At 43.2% G+C, this 24,741-nt stretch overlaps 1 protein-coding gene across 1 annotated transcript in view; it reads left to right on the forward strand.

Annotated features, from left to right (window-relative positions):
* LOC122944705 (multidrug resistance-associated protein 1-like) overlaps positions 1-21,317 on the forward strand; it is a 116,235-nt gene extending 94,918 nt beyond the window's left edge. The window contains exons 27-32 of the mRNA XM_044303253.1: positions 1,210-1,311; positions 8,345-8,491; positions 9,534-9,692; positions 9,878-10,044; positions 13,368-13,562; positions 20,924-21,317. Of these exons, the coding sequence (XP_044159188.1) occupies positions 1,210-1,311; positions 8,345-8,491; positions 9,534-9,692; positions 9,878-10,044; positions 13,368-13,562; positions 20,924-21,032 (879 nt within the window). The 3' untranslated portion in view covers positions 21,033-21,317. The remainder of the gene's footprint in view (positions 1-1,209; positions 1,312-8,344; positions 8,492-9,533; positions 9,693-9,877; positions 10,045-13,367; positions 13,563-20,923) is intronic.
* The last annotated feature ends 3,424 nt before the right edge of the window (positions 21,318-24,741 follow it).

Genomic DNA, 24,741 nt, shown 5'->3' on the forward strand with positions numbered 1-24,741 from the left:
TTCGGCCAAGTTGTTCAAAGTCTGTTCCATGGAAAGTTTGACAACTAATATGGCTAATAAAGCTTCTGCACGGGTTATTACCTATCTTTTTTATTGTCCCTGGAATGCTGGATCAATTACTGTGGGAACTGTCATGGTATGACAAGTGTTTTTCTATTTGAAGGAGAAATGCACTTTAAGGATCGATTCACACGTCCACAATTTCATTCCGCATTTTGCGAAACGGAATTGCGGACCCATTCATTTCTTTGGGGCATGCCCGGACACGGAATTGCGGACCCGCACTCCCAGGTCCGCAATTCCGTTCCCGAAAAAAATAGAACATGTCCTATTCGCATATTTGCCGATGTCCGTTGCGGACGTCTGAATGGAGCCAAAAGGGTTTGCTTCTAAATGCTTGTCATATGCTTCGTTGGCGTATAATTGAAGGAGACACCTACTCAAATTTCTCCATAATTGCCTGAGGGAAAGAGGCTACAAACTAAAGCCTGTACACACCTGCCTTTTTCTTTTTGCAGATGATCACTAACAAGCGTTCGTAAGAATGCTCATTAGCGATCATCTCGCAGTGTAATACTGCTGACTATTTCCCGATGAACAAGCAAACCAATGTTAAATCCCAATTTTTTTTACATGTTAAAAAATTATTATCATTTGCGAGTGGCTGATCGTGGTGTCTAATAGGCAAATGACTATGCAGCATGGTGACGAGCAATGGCATAACGATGCTTCCTCCCCATGCTGTGGAGGAGATCGCTGCATGTGATCAGCTGTAATCTGTGAGAAGGCCGTGGTGCTCACAGGAGTACTGGTGCCTTCTCAAACATCTGATCAGTGGGGGTCCTGAGGATAGGTCATCAGTATCAAAATTTCGGAAAACCCCTTTAATGCCTCATTCACACGTCAGTGTTCGGTCGGTGATTTCTAGCAGTGATTTTGAGCCAAAGCCAGGTGCGGCTCTAAACACAGAACAGGTGCAGATCTTTCCCTTATACCTTATGTCTATGGAGGCTCCAATCCTGGCTTTGGCCCACGATCACTGACCAAAACACTGACGTGTGAATGAGGCTTAAGAGGAACCAGAAAGTCGAGACTGACAGGGAAGCCTAGAACATTTTGAATTTGTAAAGTCATTTTGTTTTTAAACATTTTCCTGGCTAAATAACCCCTTTAATAATATTGAGAGATAAATGCTGTTTTTATATTTAGTTGACAGGTGTTTTAAAAGAGGCGGTGCACACCATTACTGACATGGAAACAAACTCTGTTTCTCTGGAGAGAGTGAAGGAGTATTGTGATGTGGAGCCTGAGGTAAGTACCTCTATGTTTGATGGACATTTTAAAGTTATGCTCCAGGTTCAACTTGGGAAAACCACCTTTTGTTCTGTGTTGATGAGCTTTACCCAACTCTTATAGTTACCTAAACTCCTAGTAGCTCCCATATAACTATTTCCACAGCTAGATGGGACTAAGCGCTGGCCCCAGGTGATCGGGCTTAGGGAAACGGCTGAACAGGCCGGCACTGGCTTTGGGAGTTACAGAAGCGGCGTACTTTGTTCTGCTATGCTGTAGCTCCCTCACTACAATGGGAGTTATGGAAGTAGCAGAGCGCCGGCCCACTTGGCTGTTTCCATAAGCCCAGCCACCTAGGATTTCCATGATTAGATGGGACAACCCTATATAAAAAATGTCCTAATCTTTGCATTTTTGGGCCACCCAAGTTTGACTGCTGAATGTGTTCTTTAGGGGTTTGACCCCTCAGAACTGCTGACAATGCTATATGACCAATGCTATAGGTGACCAGAAAAGCATGCCTAATTTCAGCATGCCTATGTTGATGGTCTAGCAGGTTGTAGGACAAAGAATCGAAAATGTGTCCTGGCCTCTGTGCACTGAACACTTGTGTTCCCCCTGTTATGTGACAGCTCTCGAGGTCTCCCAGTTGGACACCAGACCAAGCAGATTGGAAGGGCTGGTGAGATTTCAGTGCAGAGAGTCTAGGATACTACACTTGAGGACTCCCCTTGTACGCTTGCAATCTTTGTGCCAGGAGGATTAATATTTGAATTCCGCAGTCATGCAATCTGTTTGACCAACAACACACAGATGTACAGACGTGGACAAAATTGTTGGTACCCTTTGGTCAATGAAAGAAAAAGTCACAATGGTCACAGAAATAACTTTAATCTGACAAAAGTAATAATAAATTAAAATTCTATAAATGTTAACCAATGAAAGTCAGACATTGTTTTTCAACCATGCTTCAACAGAATTATGTAAAAAAATAAACTCATGAAACAGGCATGGACAAAAATGATGGTACCCCTAACTTAATATTTTGTTGCGCAACCTTTTGAGGCAATCACTGCAATCAAACGCTTCCTGTAACTGTCAATGAGACATCTGCACCTCTCAGCAGGTATTTTGGCCCACTCCTCATGAGCAAACTGCTCCAGTTGTGTCCGGTTTGAAGGGTGCCTTTTCCAGACTGCATGTTTCAGCTCCTTCCAAAGATGCTCAATAGGATTGAGGTCAGGGCTCATAGAAGGCCACTTTAGAATAGTCCAATTTTTTCCTCTTAGCCATTCTTGGGTGTTTTTAGCGGTGTGTTTTGGGTCATTGTCCTGTTGCAAGACCCATGACCTGCGACTGAGACCAAGCTTTCTGACACTGGCTAGTACATTTCTCTCTAGAATTCCTTGATAGTCTTGAGATTTCATTGTACCCTGCACAGATTCAAGACACCCTGTGCCAGACGCAGCAAAGCAGCCCCAGAACATAACAGAGCCTCCTCCATGTTTCACAGTAGGGACAGTGTTCTTTTCTTGATATGCTTCATTTTTTCGTCTGTGAACATACAGCTGATGTGCCTTGGCAAAAACTTCGATTTTTGTCTCATCTGTCCACAGGACATTCTCCCAGAAGCTTTGTGGCTTGTCAACATGTAGTTTGGCATATTCCAGTCTTGCTTTTTTATGATTCGTTTTCAACAATGGTGTCCTCCTTGGTCGTCTCCCATGTAGTCCACTTTGGCTCAAACAACGACGGATGGTGCGATCTGACACTGATGTTCCTTGAGCATGAAGTTCACCTTGAATCTCTTTAGAAGTCTTTCTAGGCTCTTTTGTTACCATTCGGATTATCCGTCTCTTAGATTTGTCATCAATTTTCCTCCTACGGCCACGTCCAGGGAGGTTGGCTACAGTCCCATGGATCTTAAACTTATGAATAATATGTGCAACTGTACTCACAGGAACATCTAGTTGCTTGGAGATGGTCTTATAGCCTTTACCTTTAACATGCTTGTCTATAATTTTCTTTCTGATCTCTTGAGACAGCTCTTTCCTTTGCTTCCTCTGGTCCATGTCGAGTGTGGTACACACCATATCACCAAACAACACAGTGATTACCTGGAGCCATATATATAGGCCCAATGGCTGATTACAAGGTTGTAGACACCTGTGATGCTAATTAGTGGACACACCTTGAATTAACATGTCCCTTTGGTCACATTATGTTCTGTGTTTTCTAGGGGTACCATCATTTTTGTCCATGCCTGTTTCATGAGTTTATTTTTTTACATAATTCTGTTGAAGCATGGTTGAAAAACAATGTCTGACTTTCATTGGTTAACATTTATAGAATTTTAATTTATTATTACTTTTGTCAGATTAAAGTTATTTCTGTGACCATTGTGACTTTTTCTTTCATTGACCAAAGGGTACCAACAATTTTGTCCACGTCTGTAGCAGGTGTTGACTTACACAATTTGCAAATGCAGCCACTCACTTTGTTTTGGTGCAGCCAAGTTACACAAATTGTGTACAAATACTGTAATCTTTACGCCATGCAAATGTTTGCAATGAGGCATGACTAACTTTAATGCACAGCGACACTTTCAGATAAATTTTCTGAATATATGAATGGCCATACTGTTATATATTGTGGGCAAATATGAAACCTCATTTGCTCTTACTCTTGGTATCCCGACCAGTTAGCTGAATGGAGGGACCATAGCACTCCAGTGAGCTCCGCACCACCTTCATTGTTTACTGGTCACAGTGTTGTACATTTGTTAACAGCTAGGACTGAGCTGCAGTACCAGGCATGGTAGGTCTGTCAGCCGGTGGGGGTGCCAAGAATCAGACTCCCACTCGCCTATCCTAAGGATAATCTGTCAATGTGAAAGTTCTAGAGCAGTGTTTCCCAACCAGTGTGCCTCCAGCTGTTACAAAACTACAACTCCCAGCATGCCCGGACAGCATTTGGCTGTGCGGGCATGCTGGGAGCTGTAGTTTTGTAACAGCTGGAGGCACACTGGTTGGGAAACACTGTTCTAGAGAACCTCTTTAAATGGAAGTAGACTAGTACTTGAAGTTTAGCTCTTAATTAGGTTAGCTGATTATTATTATTTTTTTATGAAAAAACTGAGAACCTCTTAACTGTCTGACAAAGTTACATAGTTGATGGAGGTTTTACACTCAAGAGAAAATCTTCCAGCAGGCTGTTCGGCAGAGGAACAGCCTGACGGATTTCATGATATTGAACATAGCTGGAAAGGGCTGGAGCACCTCCAGTTCCCCATGAACTATAATGGGACCTGGCGGGGATCCAGCCTGTTTCCGGCATTAGTGCCAGGATTCGGCAGGACAAAACCGCTGCAAGCACCTTTTTTTTTTTTTTGCCCAATTGAATCCCAGTACTAATGCCCGAAACTAGCCGGATCCTTGTCTGGTCCCATTATAGTGAATGGGGCATGGGGGTGCTCTTGCCCTTTTCCAGCTATGCCGGATATCATGAACTCCTTCCTCTCCTGAACAGCCTGCCAGAAGACTTTAACTCTAGTGTAAAACTAGCTTAACACGGTTGAAAAAAAGACATAAGTCCATCAAGTTCAGTCCTACAGGGAGAGGAAGGGGTGTTCAGGGGCATCAACGATGGTGTAGACCCTTTTAGATACTGTGGTGCATATTAAAGGAGTTATCTGAGAGTATTAAATTCACTCCATATGCCGGGCCCCCCCACACTGAATATACTTGCCTTGCTTCCCGCACCGCTCCTGGTCCCCACACCACAAAGGGGCAAAAAATTACAACATGGGGGCATTAAAGGGGTTAACTAAGAGTATAAAATTCCCCCCATATGCTAGGCCCCTCACAGGTAATAAACTTACCCCGCTCCCTGCGCTGCTCCCGGTCCTCGCACCACCGTTGCTGCTTCTCCCCGTGCACGGATTAAAATATCCGGTGTCCGGGGGAGGTTGGAAGCAGCCAATGGCAGGCGGGGACAAGCCTCCCTAGCGTCACCTGTGATACTAGGGAGGCTCGTCCCCATCCCGCCTGCCATTGGTTGCCAAACCCCCTCCGACACCAGATGTTTTTATCCGTGCATGGGGAGAAGCAGCAGCAGCGGTGGTGCGAGGAACGGGAGCGGGGTAAGTTTATTACCTGTGAGGGGCCTAGCATATGGGGGAAATTTTATACTCTTAGTTAACCCCTTTAATGCCCCCACGTTGTAATTTTTGCCCCTTTGTGCCGGTAGCTATAGACAGATTATGTGCCCCCCACACAGTAATTATACTAGATATGTGACCCCCTGAGTGTCTGGGCAACACTTTTAACCCATTTACACGCCACGGATCATATGTATTTTGTGATCTGCATATTATGGATGACGCCCATGTGCCATCTGGATTTTTTTTTGCAGATCCATTAACTGGCCTGCACTTTGCAGACCTGTATAGGACATGTCACATTTTCTATCCTTTGCGGAACAGGATGCGGAAAGCAAATGACTTGTATGTGATTTCCGTATGTCCGTTCTGCAGAAGATGGAAAATGTTACACGGTCTATACTTATCTACAAAATGCAGACTGCAGACTGTTTAAGTTAATGGGTCTGCCAAAATATACGGATCGCGCATGGACCACATCCATTTCTTGCCGATCCACATCCATTTCTTTCTGGGGCAGGGGTGATGGGTGAGGTCCAAAAAAATAACATACCAAGTAAAGGACAGTGGGCACACAGACATCCTCACCTCGGTCCTAACTCATCTCTTCCTAAATTGCTGCAGGCTCACACATTCAGCACCAGGAGGGCTAGGAGAGGCCAGATGTGGGTGGGGCTACCGCCAGGGGGCAGGGCTACCACAGCACTAGACAGGGGCAGGGCTACTGACATCGCTAGACGGGAGGCAGAGCTAGGACACAGGAAAGTGGCTCAGCACAGGCCTGGTGTCAAACTCTTCATGAGGCTGCCCACCACACAGCAGGACTGAGCTGTAAGGAGGAGGGGCGATCACAGATGCAGCTCAGGACATGCTGCCCAGGCCCTGCTCCTCAAGTCCGGAGACTGAAGTCAGATAGTGAGGTGGGCCTCTTCTACATGCTGGATGAAGTGATGATGAATAGTGAAGCGGGGAGCGTGCGTCTCTCTGCTTCACCACTACAATCAGACAGGACACACAGACAGCTGAGCTGGAGGGCCCCCTCACACGCTCGGGCCCTGTGCAGCTGAATCTGCTGCATAGGCGGCATGTCGGCCCTTGAGTTCAACCAAGGGATAGGTGGGGATATGAATTTTAGAAAAGTGGAGTGAGCCCAGATTAAAGAGGACCTTTATCTGTTTTACTTATAGGAGCTGAATACCTGTACTTGCAGGGTACCCCCCGCTGATGCTGCCACCCAGTGTTTTTTTGTTTGTTTTTTAAACATAGCCCCTACGCCCCGCTGTGCCAGCCTGAAGTTCTTGCGCTCAGTATCTAAATATGAAAAATATGAGTATGAAAAACTCCTCTAAAGTAATTTAAGAATTAATCTAAGCCATTTTTAATATACGCTGCACCGTATATCAGCGTACCCAGTGATAACATAACAAGGAGGTCACAGATGGGTGCGGAGCTCTGTGCATGACCCTGCATATGTTTGTCAGCTTCACCCTTCACCCTTTTAATGTAGTGTGTGCTAGTTGTATGTGTTGCCAAAATACTGTGGCTCTGTCTGGGCTGGTTGAGGTGACTTTGATCTAACTGAACCAAGACACACCTCAAGCAGGTAACCTAGCTACACACTACATATACTATACAGGGTGATGAGGATATTCCTGTCCTTTTTAATGAGTATTATCTAGTGGGCAGATATCTACCTTTAAGTAAACCCACATCCTGAGGTAGACTATTCAACAGATTCAGTTCTTACAGTTGGAGGTAGTGCCGCCTTGTCTTTTGAGCGTATTTTACATGGAACAGCTTTTCACCATATTTTCACCATTTATATATTTGTATAGGTTAACTGTGCCCCTCCCCCCTTAGATGCCTGTTCGCAAGACTAAATACATTTAATTCTTTGAATCTTTCCTAATATCTAAAAGTGCATTTAGACCTGCAGATGATCAGATTGTCAAGAAGGGAGCATTGCTTCCTGACAGTCAGCTGCTCGCTCAGTGGGGGTGAAGCGCTGCATTTACGTGCAGCGATCACCTCCACAGTGTGAGAACGAGGGATCGCTTTTTTGATCGCTCGTCCTCACATGGCTGCATTGTTTCTGGGCAGCATAAATGATAATTTAGGTGCCTGCATGAATGACAGTTTCACCCGATAAGCATTTCGCTTAACGGGCAGATTGTCTGGAATGAGCGTTCGTAGCAATGTTCGTTCCGGATAATCTGCCTGATTATCTGGACGTGTAAATCCAACTTTAAAGGAGTTGTCTCATCACAGGTAATGGGGACATATCGCTAGGATATGCCCCCATTGTCTTATAGGTGCGGGTTCCACCACTGGTACCCGCACCTATATCGAGAACGGAGCCCCAAAAGTGGTGGAGGGGACACTGCCCATGCACAGCCTCCCTACATTCATTTTCTATGGCGCCACCGAAAATAGTCGAGCACTGGCGCGGCTATTTCCGTTCAGCCCATAGAAGTGAATGAAGGCCGGCTGTGCATGCACAGTGCGCCCTCCACCACTTTTCAGGCTTCCGATATAGGTCCTTTCTAGATATAGGTGCTCTCTTCTTCTATGGGGAGAGTGCTTGGTGGTGGCCGGACCAGAGTCCTCCAGCCACCACTTTGCGGGGCGATATGCCCCCATTGTCTGTAATAAGACAACCCCTTTAACAGTCACATACTCCTGTATATAGTCCTTTAAATGTTTTCCCACAACAGAAGTACAGCTTACTGGTCTATAATTAGCTGGGATCTAGAGCTCTTTTTGACGACTGTATGAGTCACTACGGAATTTGTAAAAATTAAGAACCGGGGTACAGCATGAAATGCAGGACATATGGTTACTAATGTAATACCATGTGATAATATTTTTTATATTTAACCCATGTTTCCTTAGGCCCCATGGACCTCAGAAGATGATTCAGCACTAGCCGAGTGGCCCCATGCTGGTAGAATAGAATTTCAGAATTATGGCCTGAGGTATAGAAAAGACTTAGAACTGGCTTTAAAGAAGGTCACTGCATCTATTCAACCTGGAGAGAAGGTTGGTGTTACATAGTCTTTTTTCAGGGTATTCGTAAAGCATTGTCTGAGTGGAAAGTTCAGCTTAATGATTGTAGCACCATCCTGTAAGAAATAGGAATATAAAGGATGTCTGATATACATATCTTTAAAGGGGTGGTCCCATGGCAACAACTTATTCCTTATTCACAGGATAGGGAATAAATGTCTGATCTTCAGGGGTCCGACGCTGGGGCCCCTGCCTGTCATTATAATGGGGACACATGCAGTGTCGGACTGGGGTACCTAGGGACCACCAGTAAAATTTATTTTGGGGGCCCACCGTATGGATACATTCAAATATAATAAATGATCTAACTAGTGTTTTTATATGAACATAAGCTGGTTGATGTGCTGTACATTGAATATATGTATGTAGTGTACTAAATCTAATGTGTTATGTGCCACTTGTGCAGGGGGTGGGAGACTAGGGGCCGACCGGGGGATTCCCCTGTACCCCTGTGGGCCAGTCTGAGCCTGGACACATGCATGTCTGTCGCTCCATTCAACTCTATGGATCTGATGACTGTCCCATGGAGCGGTGGACAAGCATGCTTGTCTGCTGTGCCATTAAAACAGGGAACACAGTCTCCCATTCTAGTGATTGGCAAGGGCACCAGTGGTTGGACTTCTGTCCATCAGACACTTGTCCCCTATCCTTTGGATAGGGCATAAGTTACCATCGGACAACCCCATGAATATATAAATTCTGCTCATAGTAAGGTAATCTCACACGGCAGTAAGACATCATGTCAATATGGGTGAAAAGTCACGGTTATCGAAAATGACTGGACATTGTGACCAGGTGACATAACATCCCTATAGTTAGAACATCACTGAGGCCTGGTCCATCCACAGCCCCAGGAGCAAGAGTCTGCACGGGATTGGAGAATTTGTCAGGATCCTGACTTCTTATAACTTCGTCCCCAGTTACAAGTTTTTCTGTTACAAAAGCAAAAATAATTAAGGTTTAGTTCACACCACAGTTATTGCTTCTGCTTTTTACCTGTGTATTATATGAACAGATTGGCATCGTAGGAAGAACTGGAGCTGGTAAATCATCTCTTACCTTGGGTCTGTTCAGAATTCTGGAGCCTGCAATCGGGTCAATTCACATAGATGGAACAGACATAGCAAAACTAGGCCTTCATGAGCTGAGATCTAAGATAACAATCATCCCACAGGTAAGGTCCACTTGATTTAAATTGCATTGCTATAAAGAGTTGTTAAAAATGTTTTATATGCAGATTGTTTCATTACTTTTTATCTTCATTTTATGCAAGACTGAGAAATTATTTTTTTTGGTAACAAATCTGCATTGAATATTGCTTACTGTTTTGGGCCTCCTATCTCGTTTTATTTTACGCAGGATCCAGTTTTGTTCAGTGGGTCACTGAGAATGAACCTTGATCCATTTGATAATTATTCAGATGAGGAGATTTGGACTGCCCTAGAACTGGCTTACTTGAAAAGTTTTGCTTCATCCTTACCTGATGGCCTTAATCACATGTGTTCTGAAGGAGGAGAAAATCTGAGGTGCAGTATGGTTGGAAAAGTACAGGCACATGCTTTATATGGATTGGTAATGCAGAATCTGAAATCTGTGTACCTCTGCTTCCGATTTTATACTGTACTATAGAGTGTACTTTTAATTCTTTTGTAGTCAGGTCACTAGTATATTAGGCTGTGTTCTGTTCCAATTTTTATCGTAAAATGGTTTGCATTTAGTCAGGGGTTATCAATACTGGTGCAAAGGAAAGGTATAGCAGCTGTCAGTAACAACCGGTTGGCTACCTTTTTTGTAAAGGACCTTTTTAAAATAAAAAGCAATTGGACTGGATTCTGTGAGTAACTCTTCCACTTTTCCTTTGCACCAGTTGTGATGTCATAAGTATGTGTATTTATAGGCTGAGTTCTGCATGGTGTCAGGATACTGTGTGTATTTACAGATTGCATTCTATTGTGGTGATGTCACAGTACCATGTGGCGATTTTTAGCAGTGTTGCTTTGTTGTGATGTTACAGTAGTTTTATAGGCTGTGTTCAATTATAGTGACACAATAGTGTGAATGTGCTTTATAAGCTTTTTGTATATTGGTTTTAACGAGGCCAAAGTAGTGTGTGTCTAAAGCTAAAGGCTATAAGGGTCATTTACTATCTAGAAATACGCCTATATTAGGTGTATTTCTGGCGCAGATTGCAGCGCAAAGGTTATATTCCGCGCTCACCCCAGGTCTAAAAAAGTGGGCATGGTATGGGCGCATGTTTTAGGCGTAGAAAATCGTCTAAATGTAAGCCATCAAGGAAGCTGGCTTACATTATATACGCCGAAGTTATGTAGAGGCTGGTACCTCTTCATAACTTCTGAGGATCCACCGCCAGCTATAGGGGTTATTAAGATCGGTGTGTAAAACGCTGGTCTTAATAAATGACCCCTATGTTCTTATGCCACGCTTCTCAAACTGTTAGACTGGTCACACCAGTGAGGTGCCCGCCACTTGTTTGTGAGACGCACTAAGCAAGGCAGTTTTGAGAGAAGCAATCATATGGCTTTTCTCTAGCTGCAGCAATCTCTGATATAACAAAAACTGATCAGGTTTGTGCTTATATTCAAAATTGTTATATTTAGTAGAACAATATTGTTAATTTTAGCATGAACTTCAACCACTGGTGGCGAGACCCAGGCAGCACAATTTTCAGGCTAGTGATCGTCTAAGTTAAAAAAAAGATGGGAAACTCTGACATATTGCTATGATGTTGTCACTATAGTGTGCCCAGTATTTACTGTGCTCTACTTGAAGATGCCGGTTTTAAGTTGTAAGCTATGATAGTATGCTTGTAGGTTTAGAGGCTGCATTTTATTATGGCGATGTCGCAGTAGTTTGTTTCTGTATTTTTAGGCCATGTTCTATTGTAATTGTGTAATGGTAGTGTGTGTCTATCTATACAGGCTGTATTTATTGCAATGAAGCCAATAGTGAGTTTTTATTTATAGGCTGGGTTCTATAGGGCTTATGTCCGTTATTTGTGTTTTTAATTTGTATTTCAACCCATCTGATTCTGTTGTTTACTCCAAGATAAGTTGTACCACCTGTACTTGGAAGCTGGTTAATTTACTCTCACCATTGACAGGAGATTGTTGTTCTCTGAAAGCTACAATCATCTCAAATCTTTTAACTGATTTTGAGTTGATAGTATATACTATATCACTAACATATAAATTGTAATAAAAAGAGTAAAGCTCTCCATAGGTTACCATATATACAGTGGATATAAAAAGTCTACACACCCCTGTTAAAATGTCAGATGTACAAGTCAATTGAAAAACAAACTGAAACCTTTTAGGTAGAGGGAAGAAAAAATATAAAAATAAAATATGGTTGCATAAGTGTCCACACCATTAAACTAATACTTTGTTGAAGCACCTTTTGATTTTATTACAGCACTCAGTCTTTTTGGGTATGAGTCTATCAGCATGGTACATTTTGACTTGGCAAGATTTGCCCACTCTTCTTTGCAAAAACACTCCAAATCTGTCAGATTGTGAGGGCATCTCCTGTGCACAGCCCTCTTCAGATCACCCCACAGATTTTCAATCGGACTCAGGTCTGGGCTCTGGCCGGGCCATTCCAAAACTTTAATCTTCTTCTGGTGAAGCCATTCCTTTGTTGATTTGGATGTATGCTTTGGGCCATTGTCATGCTGAAAGATGAAGTTCCTCTTCATGTTCAGCTTTCTATCAGAAGCTTGAAGGTTTTGTGCCAATATTGACTGGTATTTGGAACTGTTCATAATTCCCTCTGGCTTAACTAGGGCCCCAGTTCCAGCTGAAGAAAAACAGCCCCTTGGCATGATGCTGCCACCACCATGCTTCACTGTGGGGATGGTGTTATTATGCTGATGTGCAGTGTTCTTTTTGAACCAAACATATCTTTTGGAATTGGCCAAAAAGTTCAACCTTGGTTTCATTAGACCATAACACCTTTTCCCACATGCTTTTGGGAGACTTCAGATGTGTTTTTGCAAAATGTAGCCTGGCTTGGATGTTTTTCTTAAGAAAAGGCTTTCGTCTTGCCACTCTACCCCATAGACCAGACATATGAAGAATACGGGAGATTGTTAGTTATCACATGTACCACACAGCCAGTACTTGCCAGATATTCCTGCAGCTCCTTTAATGTTGCTGTAGGCCTCTTGGTAGCCTCCCAGACCAGTTTTCTTCTCGTCTTTTTTTAATCAATTTTGGAGGGGAGTCCAGTTCTTGGTAATGTCACTGTTGTGCCATATTTTATCCACTTGATGATGACTGTCTTTACTGTGTTCCATGGTATATCTTATGCCTTGGAAATTCTTTTGTCCCCTTCTCCTGACTGATACTTTTTAACAATGAGATTCCTCTGAGGCTTTGGAAGCTCTCTGTGGACCATGGCTTTTGCTGTGGGATGCGACTAAGAAAATTTCAGGAAAGACCAACTAGAGCAGCTGACCTTTATTGGGGGTTAATCAGAGGCACTTTAAATGATGGCAGGTGTATGCTGACTCCTATTTAACATGATTTTGAATGTGATTGCTTAATTCTGAACACAGCTACATCCCCAGTTATAAGATGGCGTGCACACTTATGCAACCACATTATTATTATAGGTTTTTTGTTTTCTTCCCTCCACCTAAAAGATTTCAGTTTGTTTTTCAATTGAGTGGTACAGTCTATAGGTCACATTAAAGGTGGAAAAAGTTCTGAAATGATTTATATTTACTGAAGTTGGCAGGGGTCAATGCATATGAACGTTTCACAATAGTTGCTTTTTCTATCATGCAGAAATGTTACACTTTAATTTTGCTTATGTACATATCCTCTAGTGTTGGTCAGCGTCAGCTGGTGTGTCTGGCAAGAGCCGTTCTGCGGAAGACCAAAATCTTGGTGCTAGATGAAGCCACTGCCGCCGTGGACCTGGAGACTGATGACCTTATACAGTCCACCATTAAAAAGGAATTTGAGGATTGTACAGTAATAACTATCGCACACCGACTCAATACAATTATGGATTATTCACGGTAAGCCCTAGTCCTTTTCTAATATGCTGTTAACCCTTTATGTTAAATATTAGGGCATTAGCACACTAGTGTTTTCTTCGTCTAGTATTTCTACTTCTTGAAAGCATCGTAATCAGCAAGTAATGGTCAGGGTACAAAATGTGGTCTGGATGGTGCACACTACCTGGCACACATGACAGTGTGATTTTGCAACTAAAACTAAGGTATTACTTTCAAAATCTTGCAGTTTTGGCCCCTGAACTCTTTAGGCTTAAAAAGGAAACCCTTCACAAGATAGAAACCGTGCTGCCCCTCAATAGGTACTCTTTCGACCATTCCAGCAGATGCAGACCTTCGATAATGCACCAATTCACTGTTTCAGTGCTTCACAATTCAATATTGCTCATTTCTCCTAAAAACCTTGTCTCTCCTATAAATGTTAGGACGAAAGGAGCAAAACAATAGTGAAGCACCGCAAAGGACGTTCTTTATCAGGTTTTTATTATACTCACAGGATTAAAAGAATCATAGGCGTAACAAATATTAAACTGTTTCCCGTCCGTCCCCCGACCCGGGTTTCACCTTTGTTTTATCAGGGGTGCATGTACCTTAGTTTTAGCTGCAAAATCACATTATGTGTGCCAGGTAGTGTGCACTATCCAGACCACGTTTCACATTGTTGTGTGCCATATTGAGGAGCAGCGCGGTTTCTATCTTGTGAAGTGAAACTTGGTGTGAACAGGACCCACCACACCCGTAACCTGCAGCGCTCAAAGTAGGATTGACAGTTTGGAACTTGTTGTTTGTGTTTATAAGGAAACGGCTGTCCAAACTCAATTGCAGGCACCATAATAAGGCTTTAACAATTTGGGGGGGTTTTATATGGAAGTGATCTGGTGGAGTGAGATGTGCCAAATTTATGCCTCTTAATAAATTTGGCAAATCTGCTGGTTGTCTGTAGGGCAGAAACTGAAATCTACGCCACTCCACCCGTGTGATATAAAACTTTTCAAAAATGTGCTCCTTTGTGTTTTCCTTCCGTTCTAAATATTCATCACACACATTCCCCGACCTATTCATCCAACGGAAGACTACAGTGTATACCATTCTATAGTGAGGAGTCATATACTGTACAATGCATTTGGAAAGTCTTCAGAACCTTTCAGCTTTTTCCCATTTTATGTTGCGGCCTTGTGCTAAATTAATGAAAAAGGTTCAGATTTCTCTGCATCATTTTGCACTTAATACACCATAATGAGAAAGTCAAAGCAGAATCTATGCTTATTTATTAAAAAACTAAAACTAAAATCTTGCAAGTATTCAGACCCTTTACTCAGGACTTAGTTAAAGCACCGATTACAGCCTCCAGTCTTCTTGGGTATGAGGTTTGCACACCTGGATTTGGGAATTTTCTGCCATTCTTCTCCACAGATCCTCTCAACCTGTCAGGTTGGATGGGGACTGTCGGACAGACATTTTCAGGTCTCTCCAGAAATGTTCGATTGGATTCAAGTCAGGGCTCTGGCTGGGCCACTCAAGGACATTCACAGAGTTGTCCCTAAGCCACTCCTGTGTCGTGTCTTGGTTGTGTGCTTAGAGTCATTACCTTGTTGGAAGGTGAATCTTTATCCCAGTTTGAGGTCCAGAGCACTCTAGATCAAGTTTTCATTTAAGAAAATTCCCTTGGACTATTATCTCCAGTAATACATGAGTAATACTGCAGATATGGAGTCCTGATCACAATATTTTTATTTTCCTACTGCCCATGGTTACCCCGCTGTCAGCACTCAAATACACAGTTCGGACTGCTGTGCTGCGCATGCACAGCAGTCCTGACAATGTATTTCAAAGCAGCTCTGTGAGCTGACAACGGGGGAACAGAGGGCAGTAGGAAAATAAAATAAATTTTTTTTTCTGGACTACATATCTGCAATATTTAAGCATGTATTGCTATAGGGCTGCAGCTAACGATTATTTGAATAATCGATTAGTTGTCGATAATTTAATCAGGAAAAAACACCAAAATGACAAAAAAAAGGGGTTTTATATGATTTTACTTAAAAAATTATGTTCAAAGGCCATATTAAAACAAATTGTGGATGGCACTGTTATGGAGGGGGGGGGGGATCTGTGGATGGCGCTTTTATGGGGGGGATCTGTGGATGGCGCTTTTATGGGGGGGATCTGTGGATGGCGCTGTTATGGGGGGGGATCTGTGGATGGCGCTGTAATGGGGGGGATCTGTGGATGGCGCTGTAATGGGGGGGGGGATCTGTGGAGGGCGCTGTTATGGGGGGATCTGTGGAGGGCGCTGTTATGGGGGGGATCTGTGGATGGCGCTGTTATGGGGGGGGTCTGTGGAGGGCGCTGTTATGGGGGGGTCTGTGGATGGCGCTGTTATGGGGGGGTCTGTGGATGGCGCTTTTATGGGGGGGATCTGTGGATGGCGCTGTTATGGGGGGGATCTGTGGATGGCGCTGTAATGGGGGGGGATCTGTGGATGGCGCTGTAATGGGGGGGATCTGTGGAGGGCGCTGTTATGGGGGGATCTGTGGAGGGCGCTGTTATGGGGGGGATCTGTGGATGGCGCTGTTATGGGGGGGTCTGTGGAGGGCGCTGTTATGGGGGGGTCTGTGGATGGCGCTGTTATGGGGGGGTCTGTGGATGGCGCTGTTATGGGGGGATCTGTGGAGGGCGCTGTTATGGGGGGGATCTGTGGAGGGCGCTGTTATGGGGGGGATCTGTGAAGGGCGCTGTTATGGGGGGGGATCTGTGGAGGGCGCTGTTATGGGGGGGATCTGTGGAGGGCGCTGTTATGGGGGGGATCTGTGGAGGGCGCTGTTATGGGGGGGATCTGTGGAGGGCGCTGTTATGGGGGGGGATCTGTGGATGGCGCTGTAATGGGGGGGATCTGTGGATGGCGCTGTAATGGGGGGGATCTGTGGATGGCGCTGTTATGGGGGGGATCTGTGGAGGGCGCTGTTATGGGGGGGGGTCTGTGGATGGCGCTGTTATGGGGGGGGTCTGTTATGGGGGATCTGTGGAGGGCGCTGTTATGGGGGATCTGTGGATAGCACTTTTATGGGGAGGGGGATCTGTGCACTGTTATGGAGGGGGTCTGTGGATAGCACAGTCCCTGGGAGAATCAATTTAATAAAATTGATTATTTTGCCCAAGTGTTTATATATACTGCAACACGCCCCCTATGTAGTCCCAAAGGCATTTTTCCAGAAGCTCGTATCTTTAATGTCACCTTTTATCTGGGGTACGAATAGACCGAAACTGTCTATATTAAACTTGACACGTTTTAAAAAGGAAGGTGGCATGTCTCTGCCTGATATACACCTGTATTACTTAGCTGGGCAATTGAGAAATATAAAGTCTTGGCTATCGCCAGATGGCACTCAGTGCAGACAAGAAAAGCATCTTGCAGAATACCTAGATCTTACCAATTTGTGGCCAGTTTTGGAAAAACCCAAACTATTCCCCCGTAGGTTGCTACCGATTTATAGGGTGGTTGTCTAAGTATGGTCGGCTTGTAAACATCTTCATAGAATCGAGACGGACCTAGTGGAGACACCAGTTTGGGATAACCCCATGTTTCCTGATCTGATGGTACTGCGAGATGGTGCGTTTTGGAAGGAGCATGGGGTTGTCACACTGGGGAACTTATATAATAATAATGTCTTCAATGATTTTGAGTCCTTGAGTCAGACATGAGTTGCCAAGGAATACATTCTACAAGTTTCTGCAGTTAAGGCATGCCATGCAAACACATTATAGGGATATCCCAGTTCTGTTATCCACATTTCCAATGATTGGAGTTATACGCTCTCAAGGTCCACATGGCTTTATATCAGCACTTTATACCCATCTTCTATGTGTCAAGCTAAGAGGAAACCCGATGCAAGCACTGTCAAAATGGAAGGCAATGATTCCGGATTTATATAATGAAGACAATGACGAAAAACTTGAATCCCCCACATTAGTATCACCAGCCATAAACAATAAGTTTATACAATTATGCATATAGACCAAAGTTATGTCTCCACGGAGGTTGCATAGGATGGGCAGGATTGCTCACTCCAGTTGCCATAGATGTGCAGCAGAAAATGCTGATTTCTGGCATCTTATATGGGCATGCCCTTATATAAAAAGGTTTTGGGGGGAGGTGGTGACTCTACTCACATATTTATTGGGATGTACAGTGCCGCTTCATCCTAAAATATGCCTTTTCGGAATATTAGATGAGATCCTTTACTCTCGCCATACAAGGATATTCTTGAGGGAAACCCTATTTTTGGCACGAAAAGCGATAGCCATTAGATGGATGGGAGACAGAGCACCTACTCTAGCACAATAGAAGTTATTGGTTAACACTGTAATTCCATATGAAAATATTGTGTTTTAGGAACAGGGGCTGTATGTATAAATTTCAAAAGGTGTGGGGGGTATGGTGTTCATTAACACAAACGCTCTATTCAGCTCGTAGATTGACAGAAGCATTGCAAGCGGAACAAGTCAGACATTAGTAAAGTTTTGCTTGACGGGGAAGATGGGATAATATAGTCCTAGACACATTACCCTAGTTAATGCTGCTGATGCCTCTATTGGCAATACGAGCCTTCCCTCTGGAAGATGGATTGACTTACCGACACGGCACAAGTGTTATATGTTTTATTCTTCTTATTCATGTATACGTCATATGTACAACTCACTTTTATCATGCTGATATATAATGTATGGAAGTATTTGTACATGTATATCGTTATAATTGGCTTTATGAGTTCAATAAAGCGAATTTTAAAAGAAAAGTGTTGTAACGCCGCCGCCCGCTCTGCCTATTACCGGAGCTTCACTGTAAGTTAATAAAGATGGGCTGATTTAATGTTGAAGTAAAAGTTACTGCCGATGAACGACCCTGACTGCCCGCTCCCGCCCCAGATGGCAACGAATCGGCCGATTATTCGATAACTGGATTCGTTGATAACGAATCCAGTTATCGAATATTATCGATAACTTTGATTAATCGTTGCAGCCCTATATTGCTATAAATAATAGTCTAAAATTGGGGTGACAGAGACCCTTTAAGAATATCTCTGTACTTTGCTCCATTCAGCTTTCTCTCTAAACTGAAAAACACCCCACAGCATGATGCTGCCACCACCATGATTTACTGTAGGGATGCCTTCAGACATGCAGGGCCGGTGCAAGGATTTTTGCCAACACAAGCGAAGCTACATTTTTGCGCCCCCCTTCCTCGCAGCTCACCTGGCCCTGGTCCCGTCTGCAGAAGCTGGCTTCTCCTTGGTGTGGTCCTGGTATCTTCTCTCTGGTTCAGACAATCGCTGGTTTGAGGACCGTATTTTTCGCCTTCTAAGACACACCTAGGTTTTAGAAGAGGATAATAAGAAAAAAATATTTTCCATTACACCTCAGGTCAGACCAGCAATCAGACCCCAATGTTAATCAGACCTCAGATCAGACCCCCATGTCAGACATCAGCCCCCAATGTCAGCCATCATGCCGCCATGTCAGCCATTAGCCCCCCATGTCATCCATCAGCCCTCCATGTCAGCCATCAGCCCCTATCCATCATGCCCCCATTTAAGCCATCATGCCCCCATGTCACATTTTTCCCCCTCCATGTCAAATCACCCCCCTATGTCACATCAGCCCTCCATGTCACATTTTTCCGCCCTCCCCCAGGGTGCGCCCTAAGGCAGCCGCTTGGTCTGCCTTATGGTAGCACCGGCCCTGCAGACATGACACTTGGAATTGAATCCAAAAAATTCAATCTTGGTTTCATCAGACCACAGAATCTTGTTTTTCACAGTGAGTCCATCGGGTGCTTTATTGCCAACTCTAGGCGGCTTTCATGTGTCTTTTAATGAGGAGAGACCTCTTTCTAGTCACTCTCTACCATAAAGCTCAGATTGGTGGAGTACTGCAGTGAGGGTTGACCCGATGAAAGTTGCTTCCATCTGCACACAGGGTCTTTGGGTCACGTCTCTTACCAAGGCCCTTCTCCCCCGATTACTTAGTTTAGCAGGGGGGGACCAGCTCTAGAAAGAGTGCTGTTTAAAAAAAATATAATAATCAATAATTATTTGTAACATTCATTGGAACAGAAATGTTTTTGTACCCTTCTCTAGATCTGTGTACCTCCACATAATCCTGTCTCTGAGCTCCACAGGCAGTTCTTTCCTCCTCATGACTTTTTTTTTTGCTCTGATATGCATCGTCAGCTTTGAGAAAGATGGTCAAGAGAAATGGGAGGTCCCCAGAGATAAACTTCAAGTGTCATAGCAAAGGGTCTGAATACTTATGTACATGTGAAATTTTAGTTTTTCTTTATAAATTTGCAAACTAAAATTCTGTTTTTACTTTCTCATTACGGGGTTTTGAGTGCGGATTGATGGGGAAAATGTTGAACTTTACCGGGCACGTAAGGCCCTATAGATACATCATTTACTGTCTGCATCAGGGGGCCCTCTGCTACAGAAACCAAACTGTTGGCTTATTATTATTACACTTTGGCCAAAATGTACACCAATGCCTTATTCAACATCCAGCATAAAGGCAGGGCAGAGTGCTGGTTTGCAGAGTGCGATTACATTTGTGTTTTTGCGTTTGTATCTGTATTTCGCCATAGCAATGTGCACCTGCAAACAGGGTTGTGCGGGCTGAACCCCCCACATTTTTTTCTTTGTAGTAAATATTGGAGGCGTGGCGATCTCCAAGCAGTCATGCACACCTGACCAGTCAGTCTGCCCTGGAGGCTGGTTTTAACGTCAGTATAAAACTGAGTCTGCGTATATAGCACCTACCAGTAGCCATTTGACTCCAGGAGAAGTATATAGTGGGCTCAGCATGCATGTTGGTACTTGCATCCCTGGATCCGATGAAAGCTGTAATGGCACCGGACGGGGTTAAAAGCAGAGTGTGCTTGGCGTGCATGCTGTAAGTGTGCTCCCTGGACTTTGTGTGGCTGTCATGGCCCATAACAGGTAGGAACTAGTGTTAGGGACCACTCATGAAGGCGACCTTGACGTGGTGAGTGGCTTATTACGCTTTGGCCAAAATGTACACCAATGCCTTATTCAACATCCAACATAAAGGCAGGGCAGAGTGCTGGTTGCAGAGTGCGATTGCATTTGTGTTTTTGCGTTTGTGTCTGTATTTCGCCATAGCAATGTGCACCTGCATACTGGGTTGTGCTGACTGAACCCCCCACATTTTTTTCTATGGAAATGATTTGTTCTTTTATTTGGCCACTTATTTATAAAATGTATTCCCCTGAAACATCCCCTTTTAAAATGTTTTATTAGTATATTCATGTTTTGTTTTTTTTTATTTGTTTTTTATCTCTCCCTCTACAGGATAGTTGTCTTTGACAAAGGTGAAATTGCAGAATTTGACACTCCATCAAGATTACTGGAAAACAATGGACTATTTTACTTTATGGCCAAAGATGCAAATATAATTTAACTGTCAGCTAAGAACATGCACCAAGCAGTGCAATGTCTTGTATATCCACTAGAGGGCGCTGCAAGATGTGCCTAGAAATGGAATGTACCAAGTCTCAGGGCCTCAGTATTACAGATGTGAAGGATTTATCATCGTGCATGAAGGGAAGCGTGAAAATCTTTGCACAAGGAAAACACTCATGTATATTAATACACAAAGGTGCAATTACTTGTAACAAGACTAAACACGCAAGAAATGCAAAATGATAATGTCGCAATATTAATAAAATAAAAAAAAATGAAAAACTTCAGTCCCAATCTGTCTGTCTGTGAAATTGCTCCTCTGTTGGTATTTAGTTTCTCATGTCATTTAAAAAAAAAAAAAGTTGTGGTGTAAGATCAGTGGTAAAAGTTCCCCAAGGTTTTTGGATAAGTGCCGCACAGCTTTGAAACGCACAAGTGAAGAATCTGTAAATGATTTACCAGATTTTTAAACGTGTGTGTGCCTTTTAAATGATCTGCTCAGAAGTTCTAGATTTGGTAAGTGTTCCTGGCACTTCTCACAACCTCTAAAGGCAAAAAAGTTTTTTTGAATGCATATACATTTGTACGTCTGCAAGCCTGTTCCATCAAAAATATTGGTACAAATAAGACACACCTCAAGGGGAGTCCTAGACTACCTCCACGTCAGTGTTCATCAATTTGCTAGTTTTACAAATATTAAGATAATTTTAGGAACCTGGTTACACGAGTAATATGTCTAAAGCTGCATTCACACGGCTGTGCCATGTTTTGCGGTCTGCAAATTGCGGATACGCAAAACACGGATGCCACCCGCGTGCATTCCGTAATTTGCGGAGTGGCATGGGTGGCCCATCATAGAAATGCCTATTCATCTCCGCAAAACTGACAAGAACAGGACATGTAGTCTTTTTGCGGGGCCACGGAACAGAGCGATGGATGCGGACAGCACACAGGGTCGTGTGAATGTAGCCTTAGGCTGGGTTCACATCACGTTTTTGCTCTACATTTAACATAAGTATTTTGAAAAAAAATTGATGTAAAAGCGTAGTACACCACGCTTTTTCTTTTCGAGTCTTGGAAAAAAAAAAAAAAAAAGGAACACGTTAACAGATGCATTTTACTTCATTTTTTTTTTTTTTTTACAGTCGAAGTCTATGCTGCCGGATGACAATGTAGGGAATCCGTCAGAGGCATCCATTTAACATGTTTTTTTGCATTGGTTCAACTTAAGACGAAAACGTGATGTGCACCCAGCCATAGACAGCCTATTACATGTCAACTGCTATCTGTATGTGTTTTACCTGATTTTAAATGTGTGTACCTTTTAATTATCTGCTGAGAAGTTCTAAATCCGGGACGTCTTCATGCCGCATCTCACAACCTTGTTTCTTTTTTTTAAAAAATATCCGTTTGTCCGTCTGCGAGCCTGTTCCATCAAAACTGTTGGTACAAATAATATACACTTCAATGGAAGTACTCAACTACCTCTTCATGTCAGTGTTCATAAATTTGCTAGTATTGGAAATATTGAGATTTTTTTAAGAACCTGGTTACACTGTTAATGTGTCTCAGGGGAGGTTCAAACAAGCAGAATTTTGATACATACATTTAAATTGGAGGTAGAAGCTGTCACTCCGTGATAATCAGTGCTAAGCGCACCAAAAAAGAAACGTTTGTTTTTGGTGTGGCCTTGGCTTTAAGCTGCTGCTCCATGATCCTCAGCTCTGCTTCCCATTGAGATGTATAGAAGGCAGAAAACAGCTGCCGGTGGGTTTTCAGCAAAATTTTGGTTGCCTGTGCCAAAATTACGCTGAAAAAGCCATCGTATGAACTTCCTCTGAGTGTATTACATTTTTTTTTATGTGTGGATGGGGAGGGGATAACACAATGTCCCCCCCAAAAATTTTTGGGAGTGGGATGCTAAGATAGTTGTATTTTTTAGGTTGTCTAAATTTATGAAACTGACGTGAATATATGTGAAAAATGTAATAAAACATACTGTATGTAAAGTGTAACAAGAGTCATTACTATTTCATTGCGATGTAAGCTAAAATCAATTGGCCATTTACAAAAGAAATAGTAAATACTTAGGCTACTTTCACACTTGCGGAAGTCGCCGGAACTGCCTGCCGGATCAGGCAAAATGTATGCTAACTGATGGCATTAGTAAGACTGATGAGGATCCTGATCAGTCTTAAAAATGCCTGATCAGTCGAAAAAATGCATTGAAATGCCGGATCCGTCTTTCCGGTGTCATCCGGCAAAACGGATCCGGCATTTATTTTTTTTCACCTTTTTTTCAGTCTGCGCATGCGCATAACGGAACGACGGATCCGACATTCCGGTATTCTGAATGCCGGATCCGGCACTAATACATCCCTATGGGAAAAAATGCCGGATCCGGCGTTCAGGCAAGTGTTCAGTTTTTTTGGCCGGAGATAAAACCGTAGCATGCTGCGGTTTTCTCTTTTGCCTGATCAGTCAAAACGACTGAACTGAAGACATCCTGATGCAAACTGAACGGATTACTCTCCATTCAGAATGCATGGGGATATGCCTGATCAGTTCTTTTCCGGTATAGAGCCCCTGTGACGGAACTTTATGCCAGAAAAGAAAAACGCAAGTGTGAAAGTACCCTTAGAAGTTACTGTTTTACAGACTTCAAGTATAAGTCAAACATTTGAAGAAAAGCTGATCAGTCTGTGCAATTAAAATATCTACAGTGTTGAAAATCCAATGTTCCACCACATCATGTTTTTTCCCTACGTAACATGTACATTTAGAAAAAATTATGCAAAGGTGTAGTACGCCAGTTTTCCACCCTGCAGAGTCCAGCAAAAAAATCATATACGTTATCATATACATTTTACATTGCAACTCTATGGTGACGGCCACTGTTAAGTTGTTAAACAAACATATATATTTTTTTATTTTTGTTAATTTCCTGTGGCCACTAAGCCTAATCGTATGCTGATACTTCCTAAATCACTTTTATGTAGTTATCTGATTTAGCATTATAGGCAGGATTGCAATGAAAGGTGGCATCTATATATAGGTAACACGGGATACAGCATTCACCCTTCCGGAGCAGCGCTCCAGCAACCAGCTCCATCCACTACACAGTGCATGAAGCTGTGCAGTTACGGTGCAAACTCCCAGCAGCTGATTGGTGGTACGAGGTCTTGGACCCTTGCTGATCAGATATTGATGGTCTAGCCTGAGGATAGGCTGTCAATATAAAAGGACCTCTCTTCAGCAAATGGCATTTATTTGGGCTCTTTCACACAAGAATTTTCCGTCGGGATGCGATGCGTGTCGTTAATGCATAGCATCCAGACTGAATCCTGACCTATTTATTTCACTGGGTCTGTGCACATTTTTCCTGTGTCATCTCTGCATTCAGGAAAAATCACAGCATGTTCTATATTGTGCGGTTTTCAGCCCTGGCTTTATAGAAGTGAATTGGGCTTGCGTGAAAAACAGAAGACATGCCCTTTTAGATGGCCCAGCACATCTATATAAATACTTAGATATCCAACTTACTAATGACCCTAACCTTTTATATCAATATATCTACCTTCCACTTAACCAGATTAAAGCACTTCTCTCAACATATGAAATCCCTTTCTTGTCTTGGTTAGGCTGGATTTTTAGGTCTTAAAAACTTAATGCCCAAACTATAATATGTTCTGCTTATTGTCCAAATT

The sequence above is a fragment of the Bufo gargarizans genome, chromosome 8 (genome assembly GCF_014858855.1).
Source record: "Bufo gargarizans isolate SCDJY-AF-19 chromosome 8, ASM1485885v1, whole genome shotgun sequence".
NCBI classification, from domain to species: domain Eukaryota; kingdom Metazoa; phylum Chordata; class Amphibia; order Anura; family Bufonidae; genus Bufo; species Bufo gargarizans.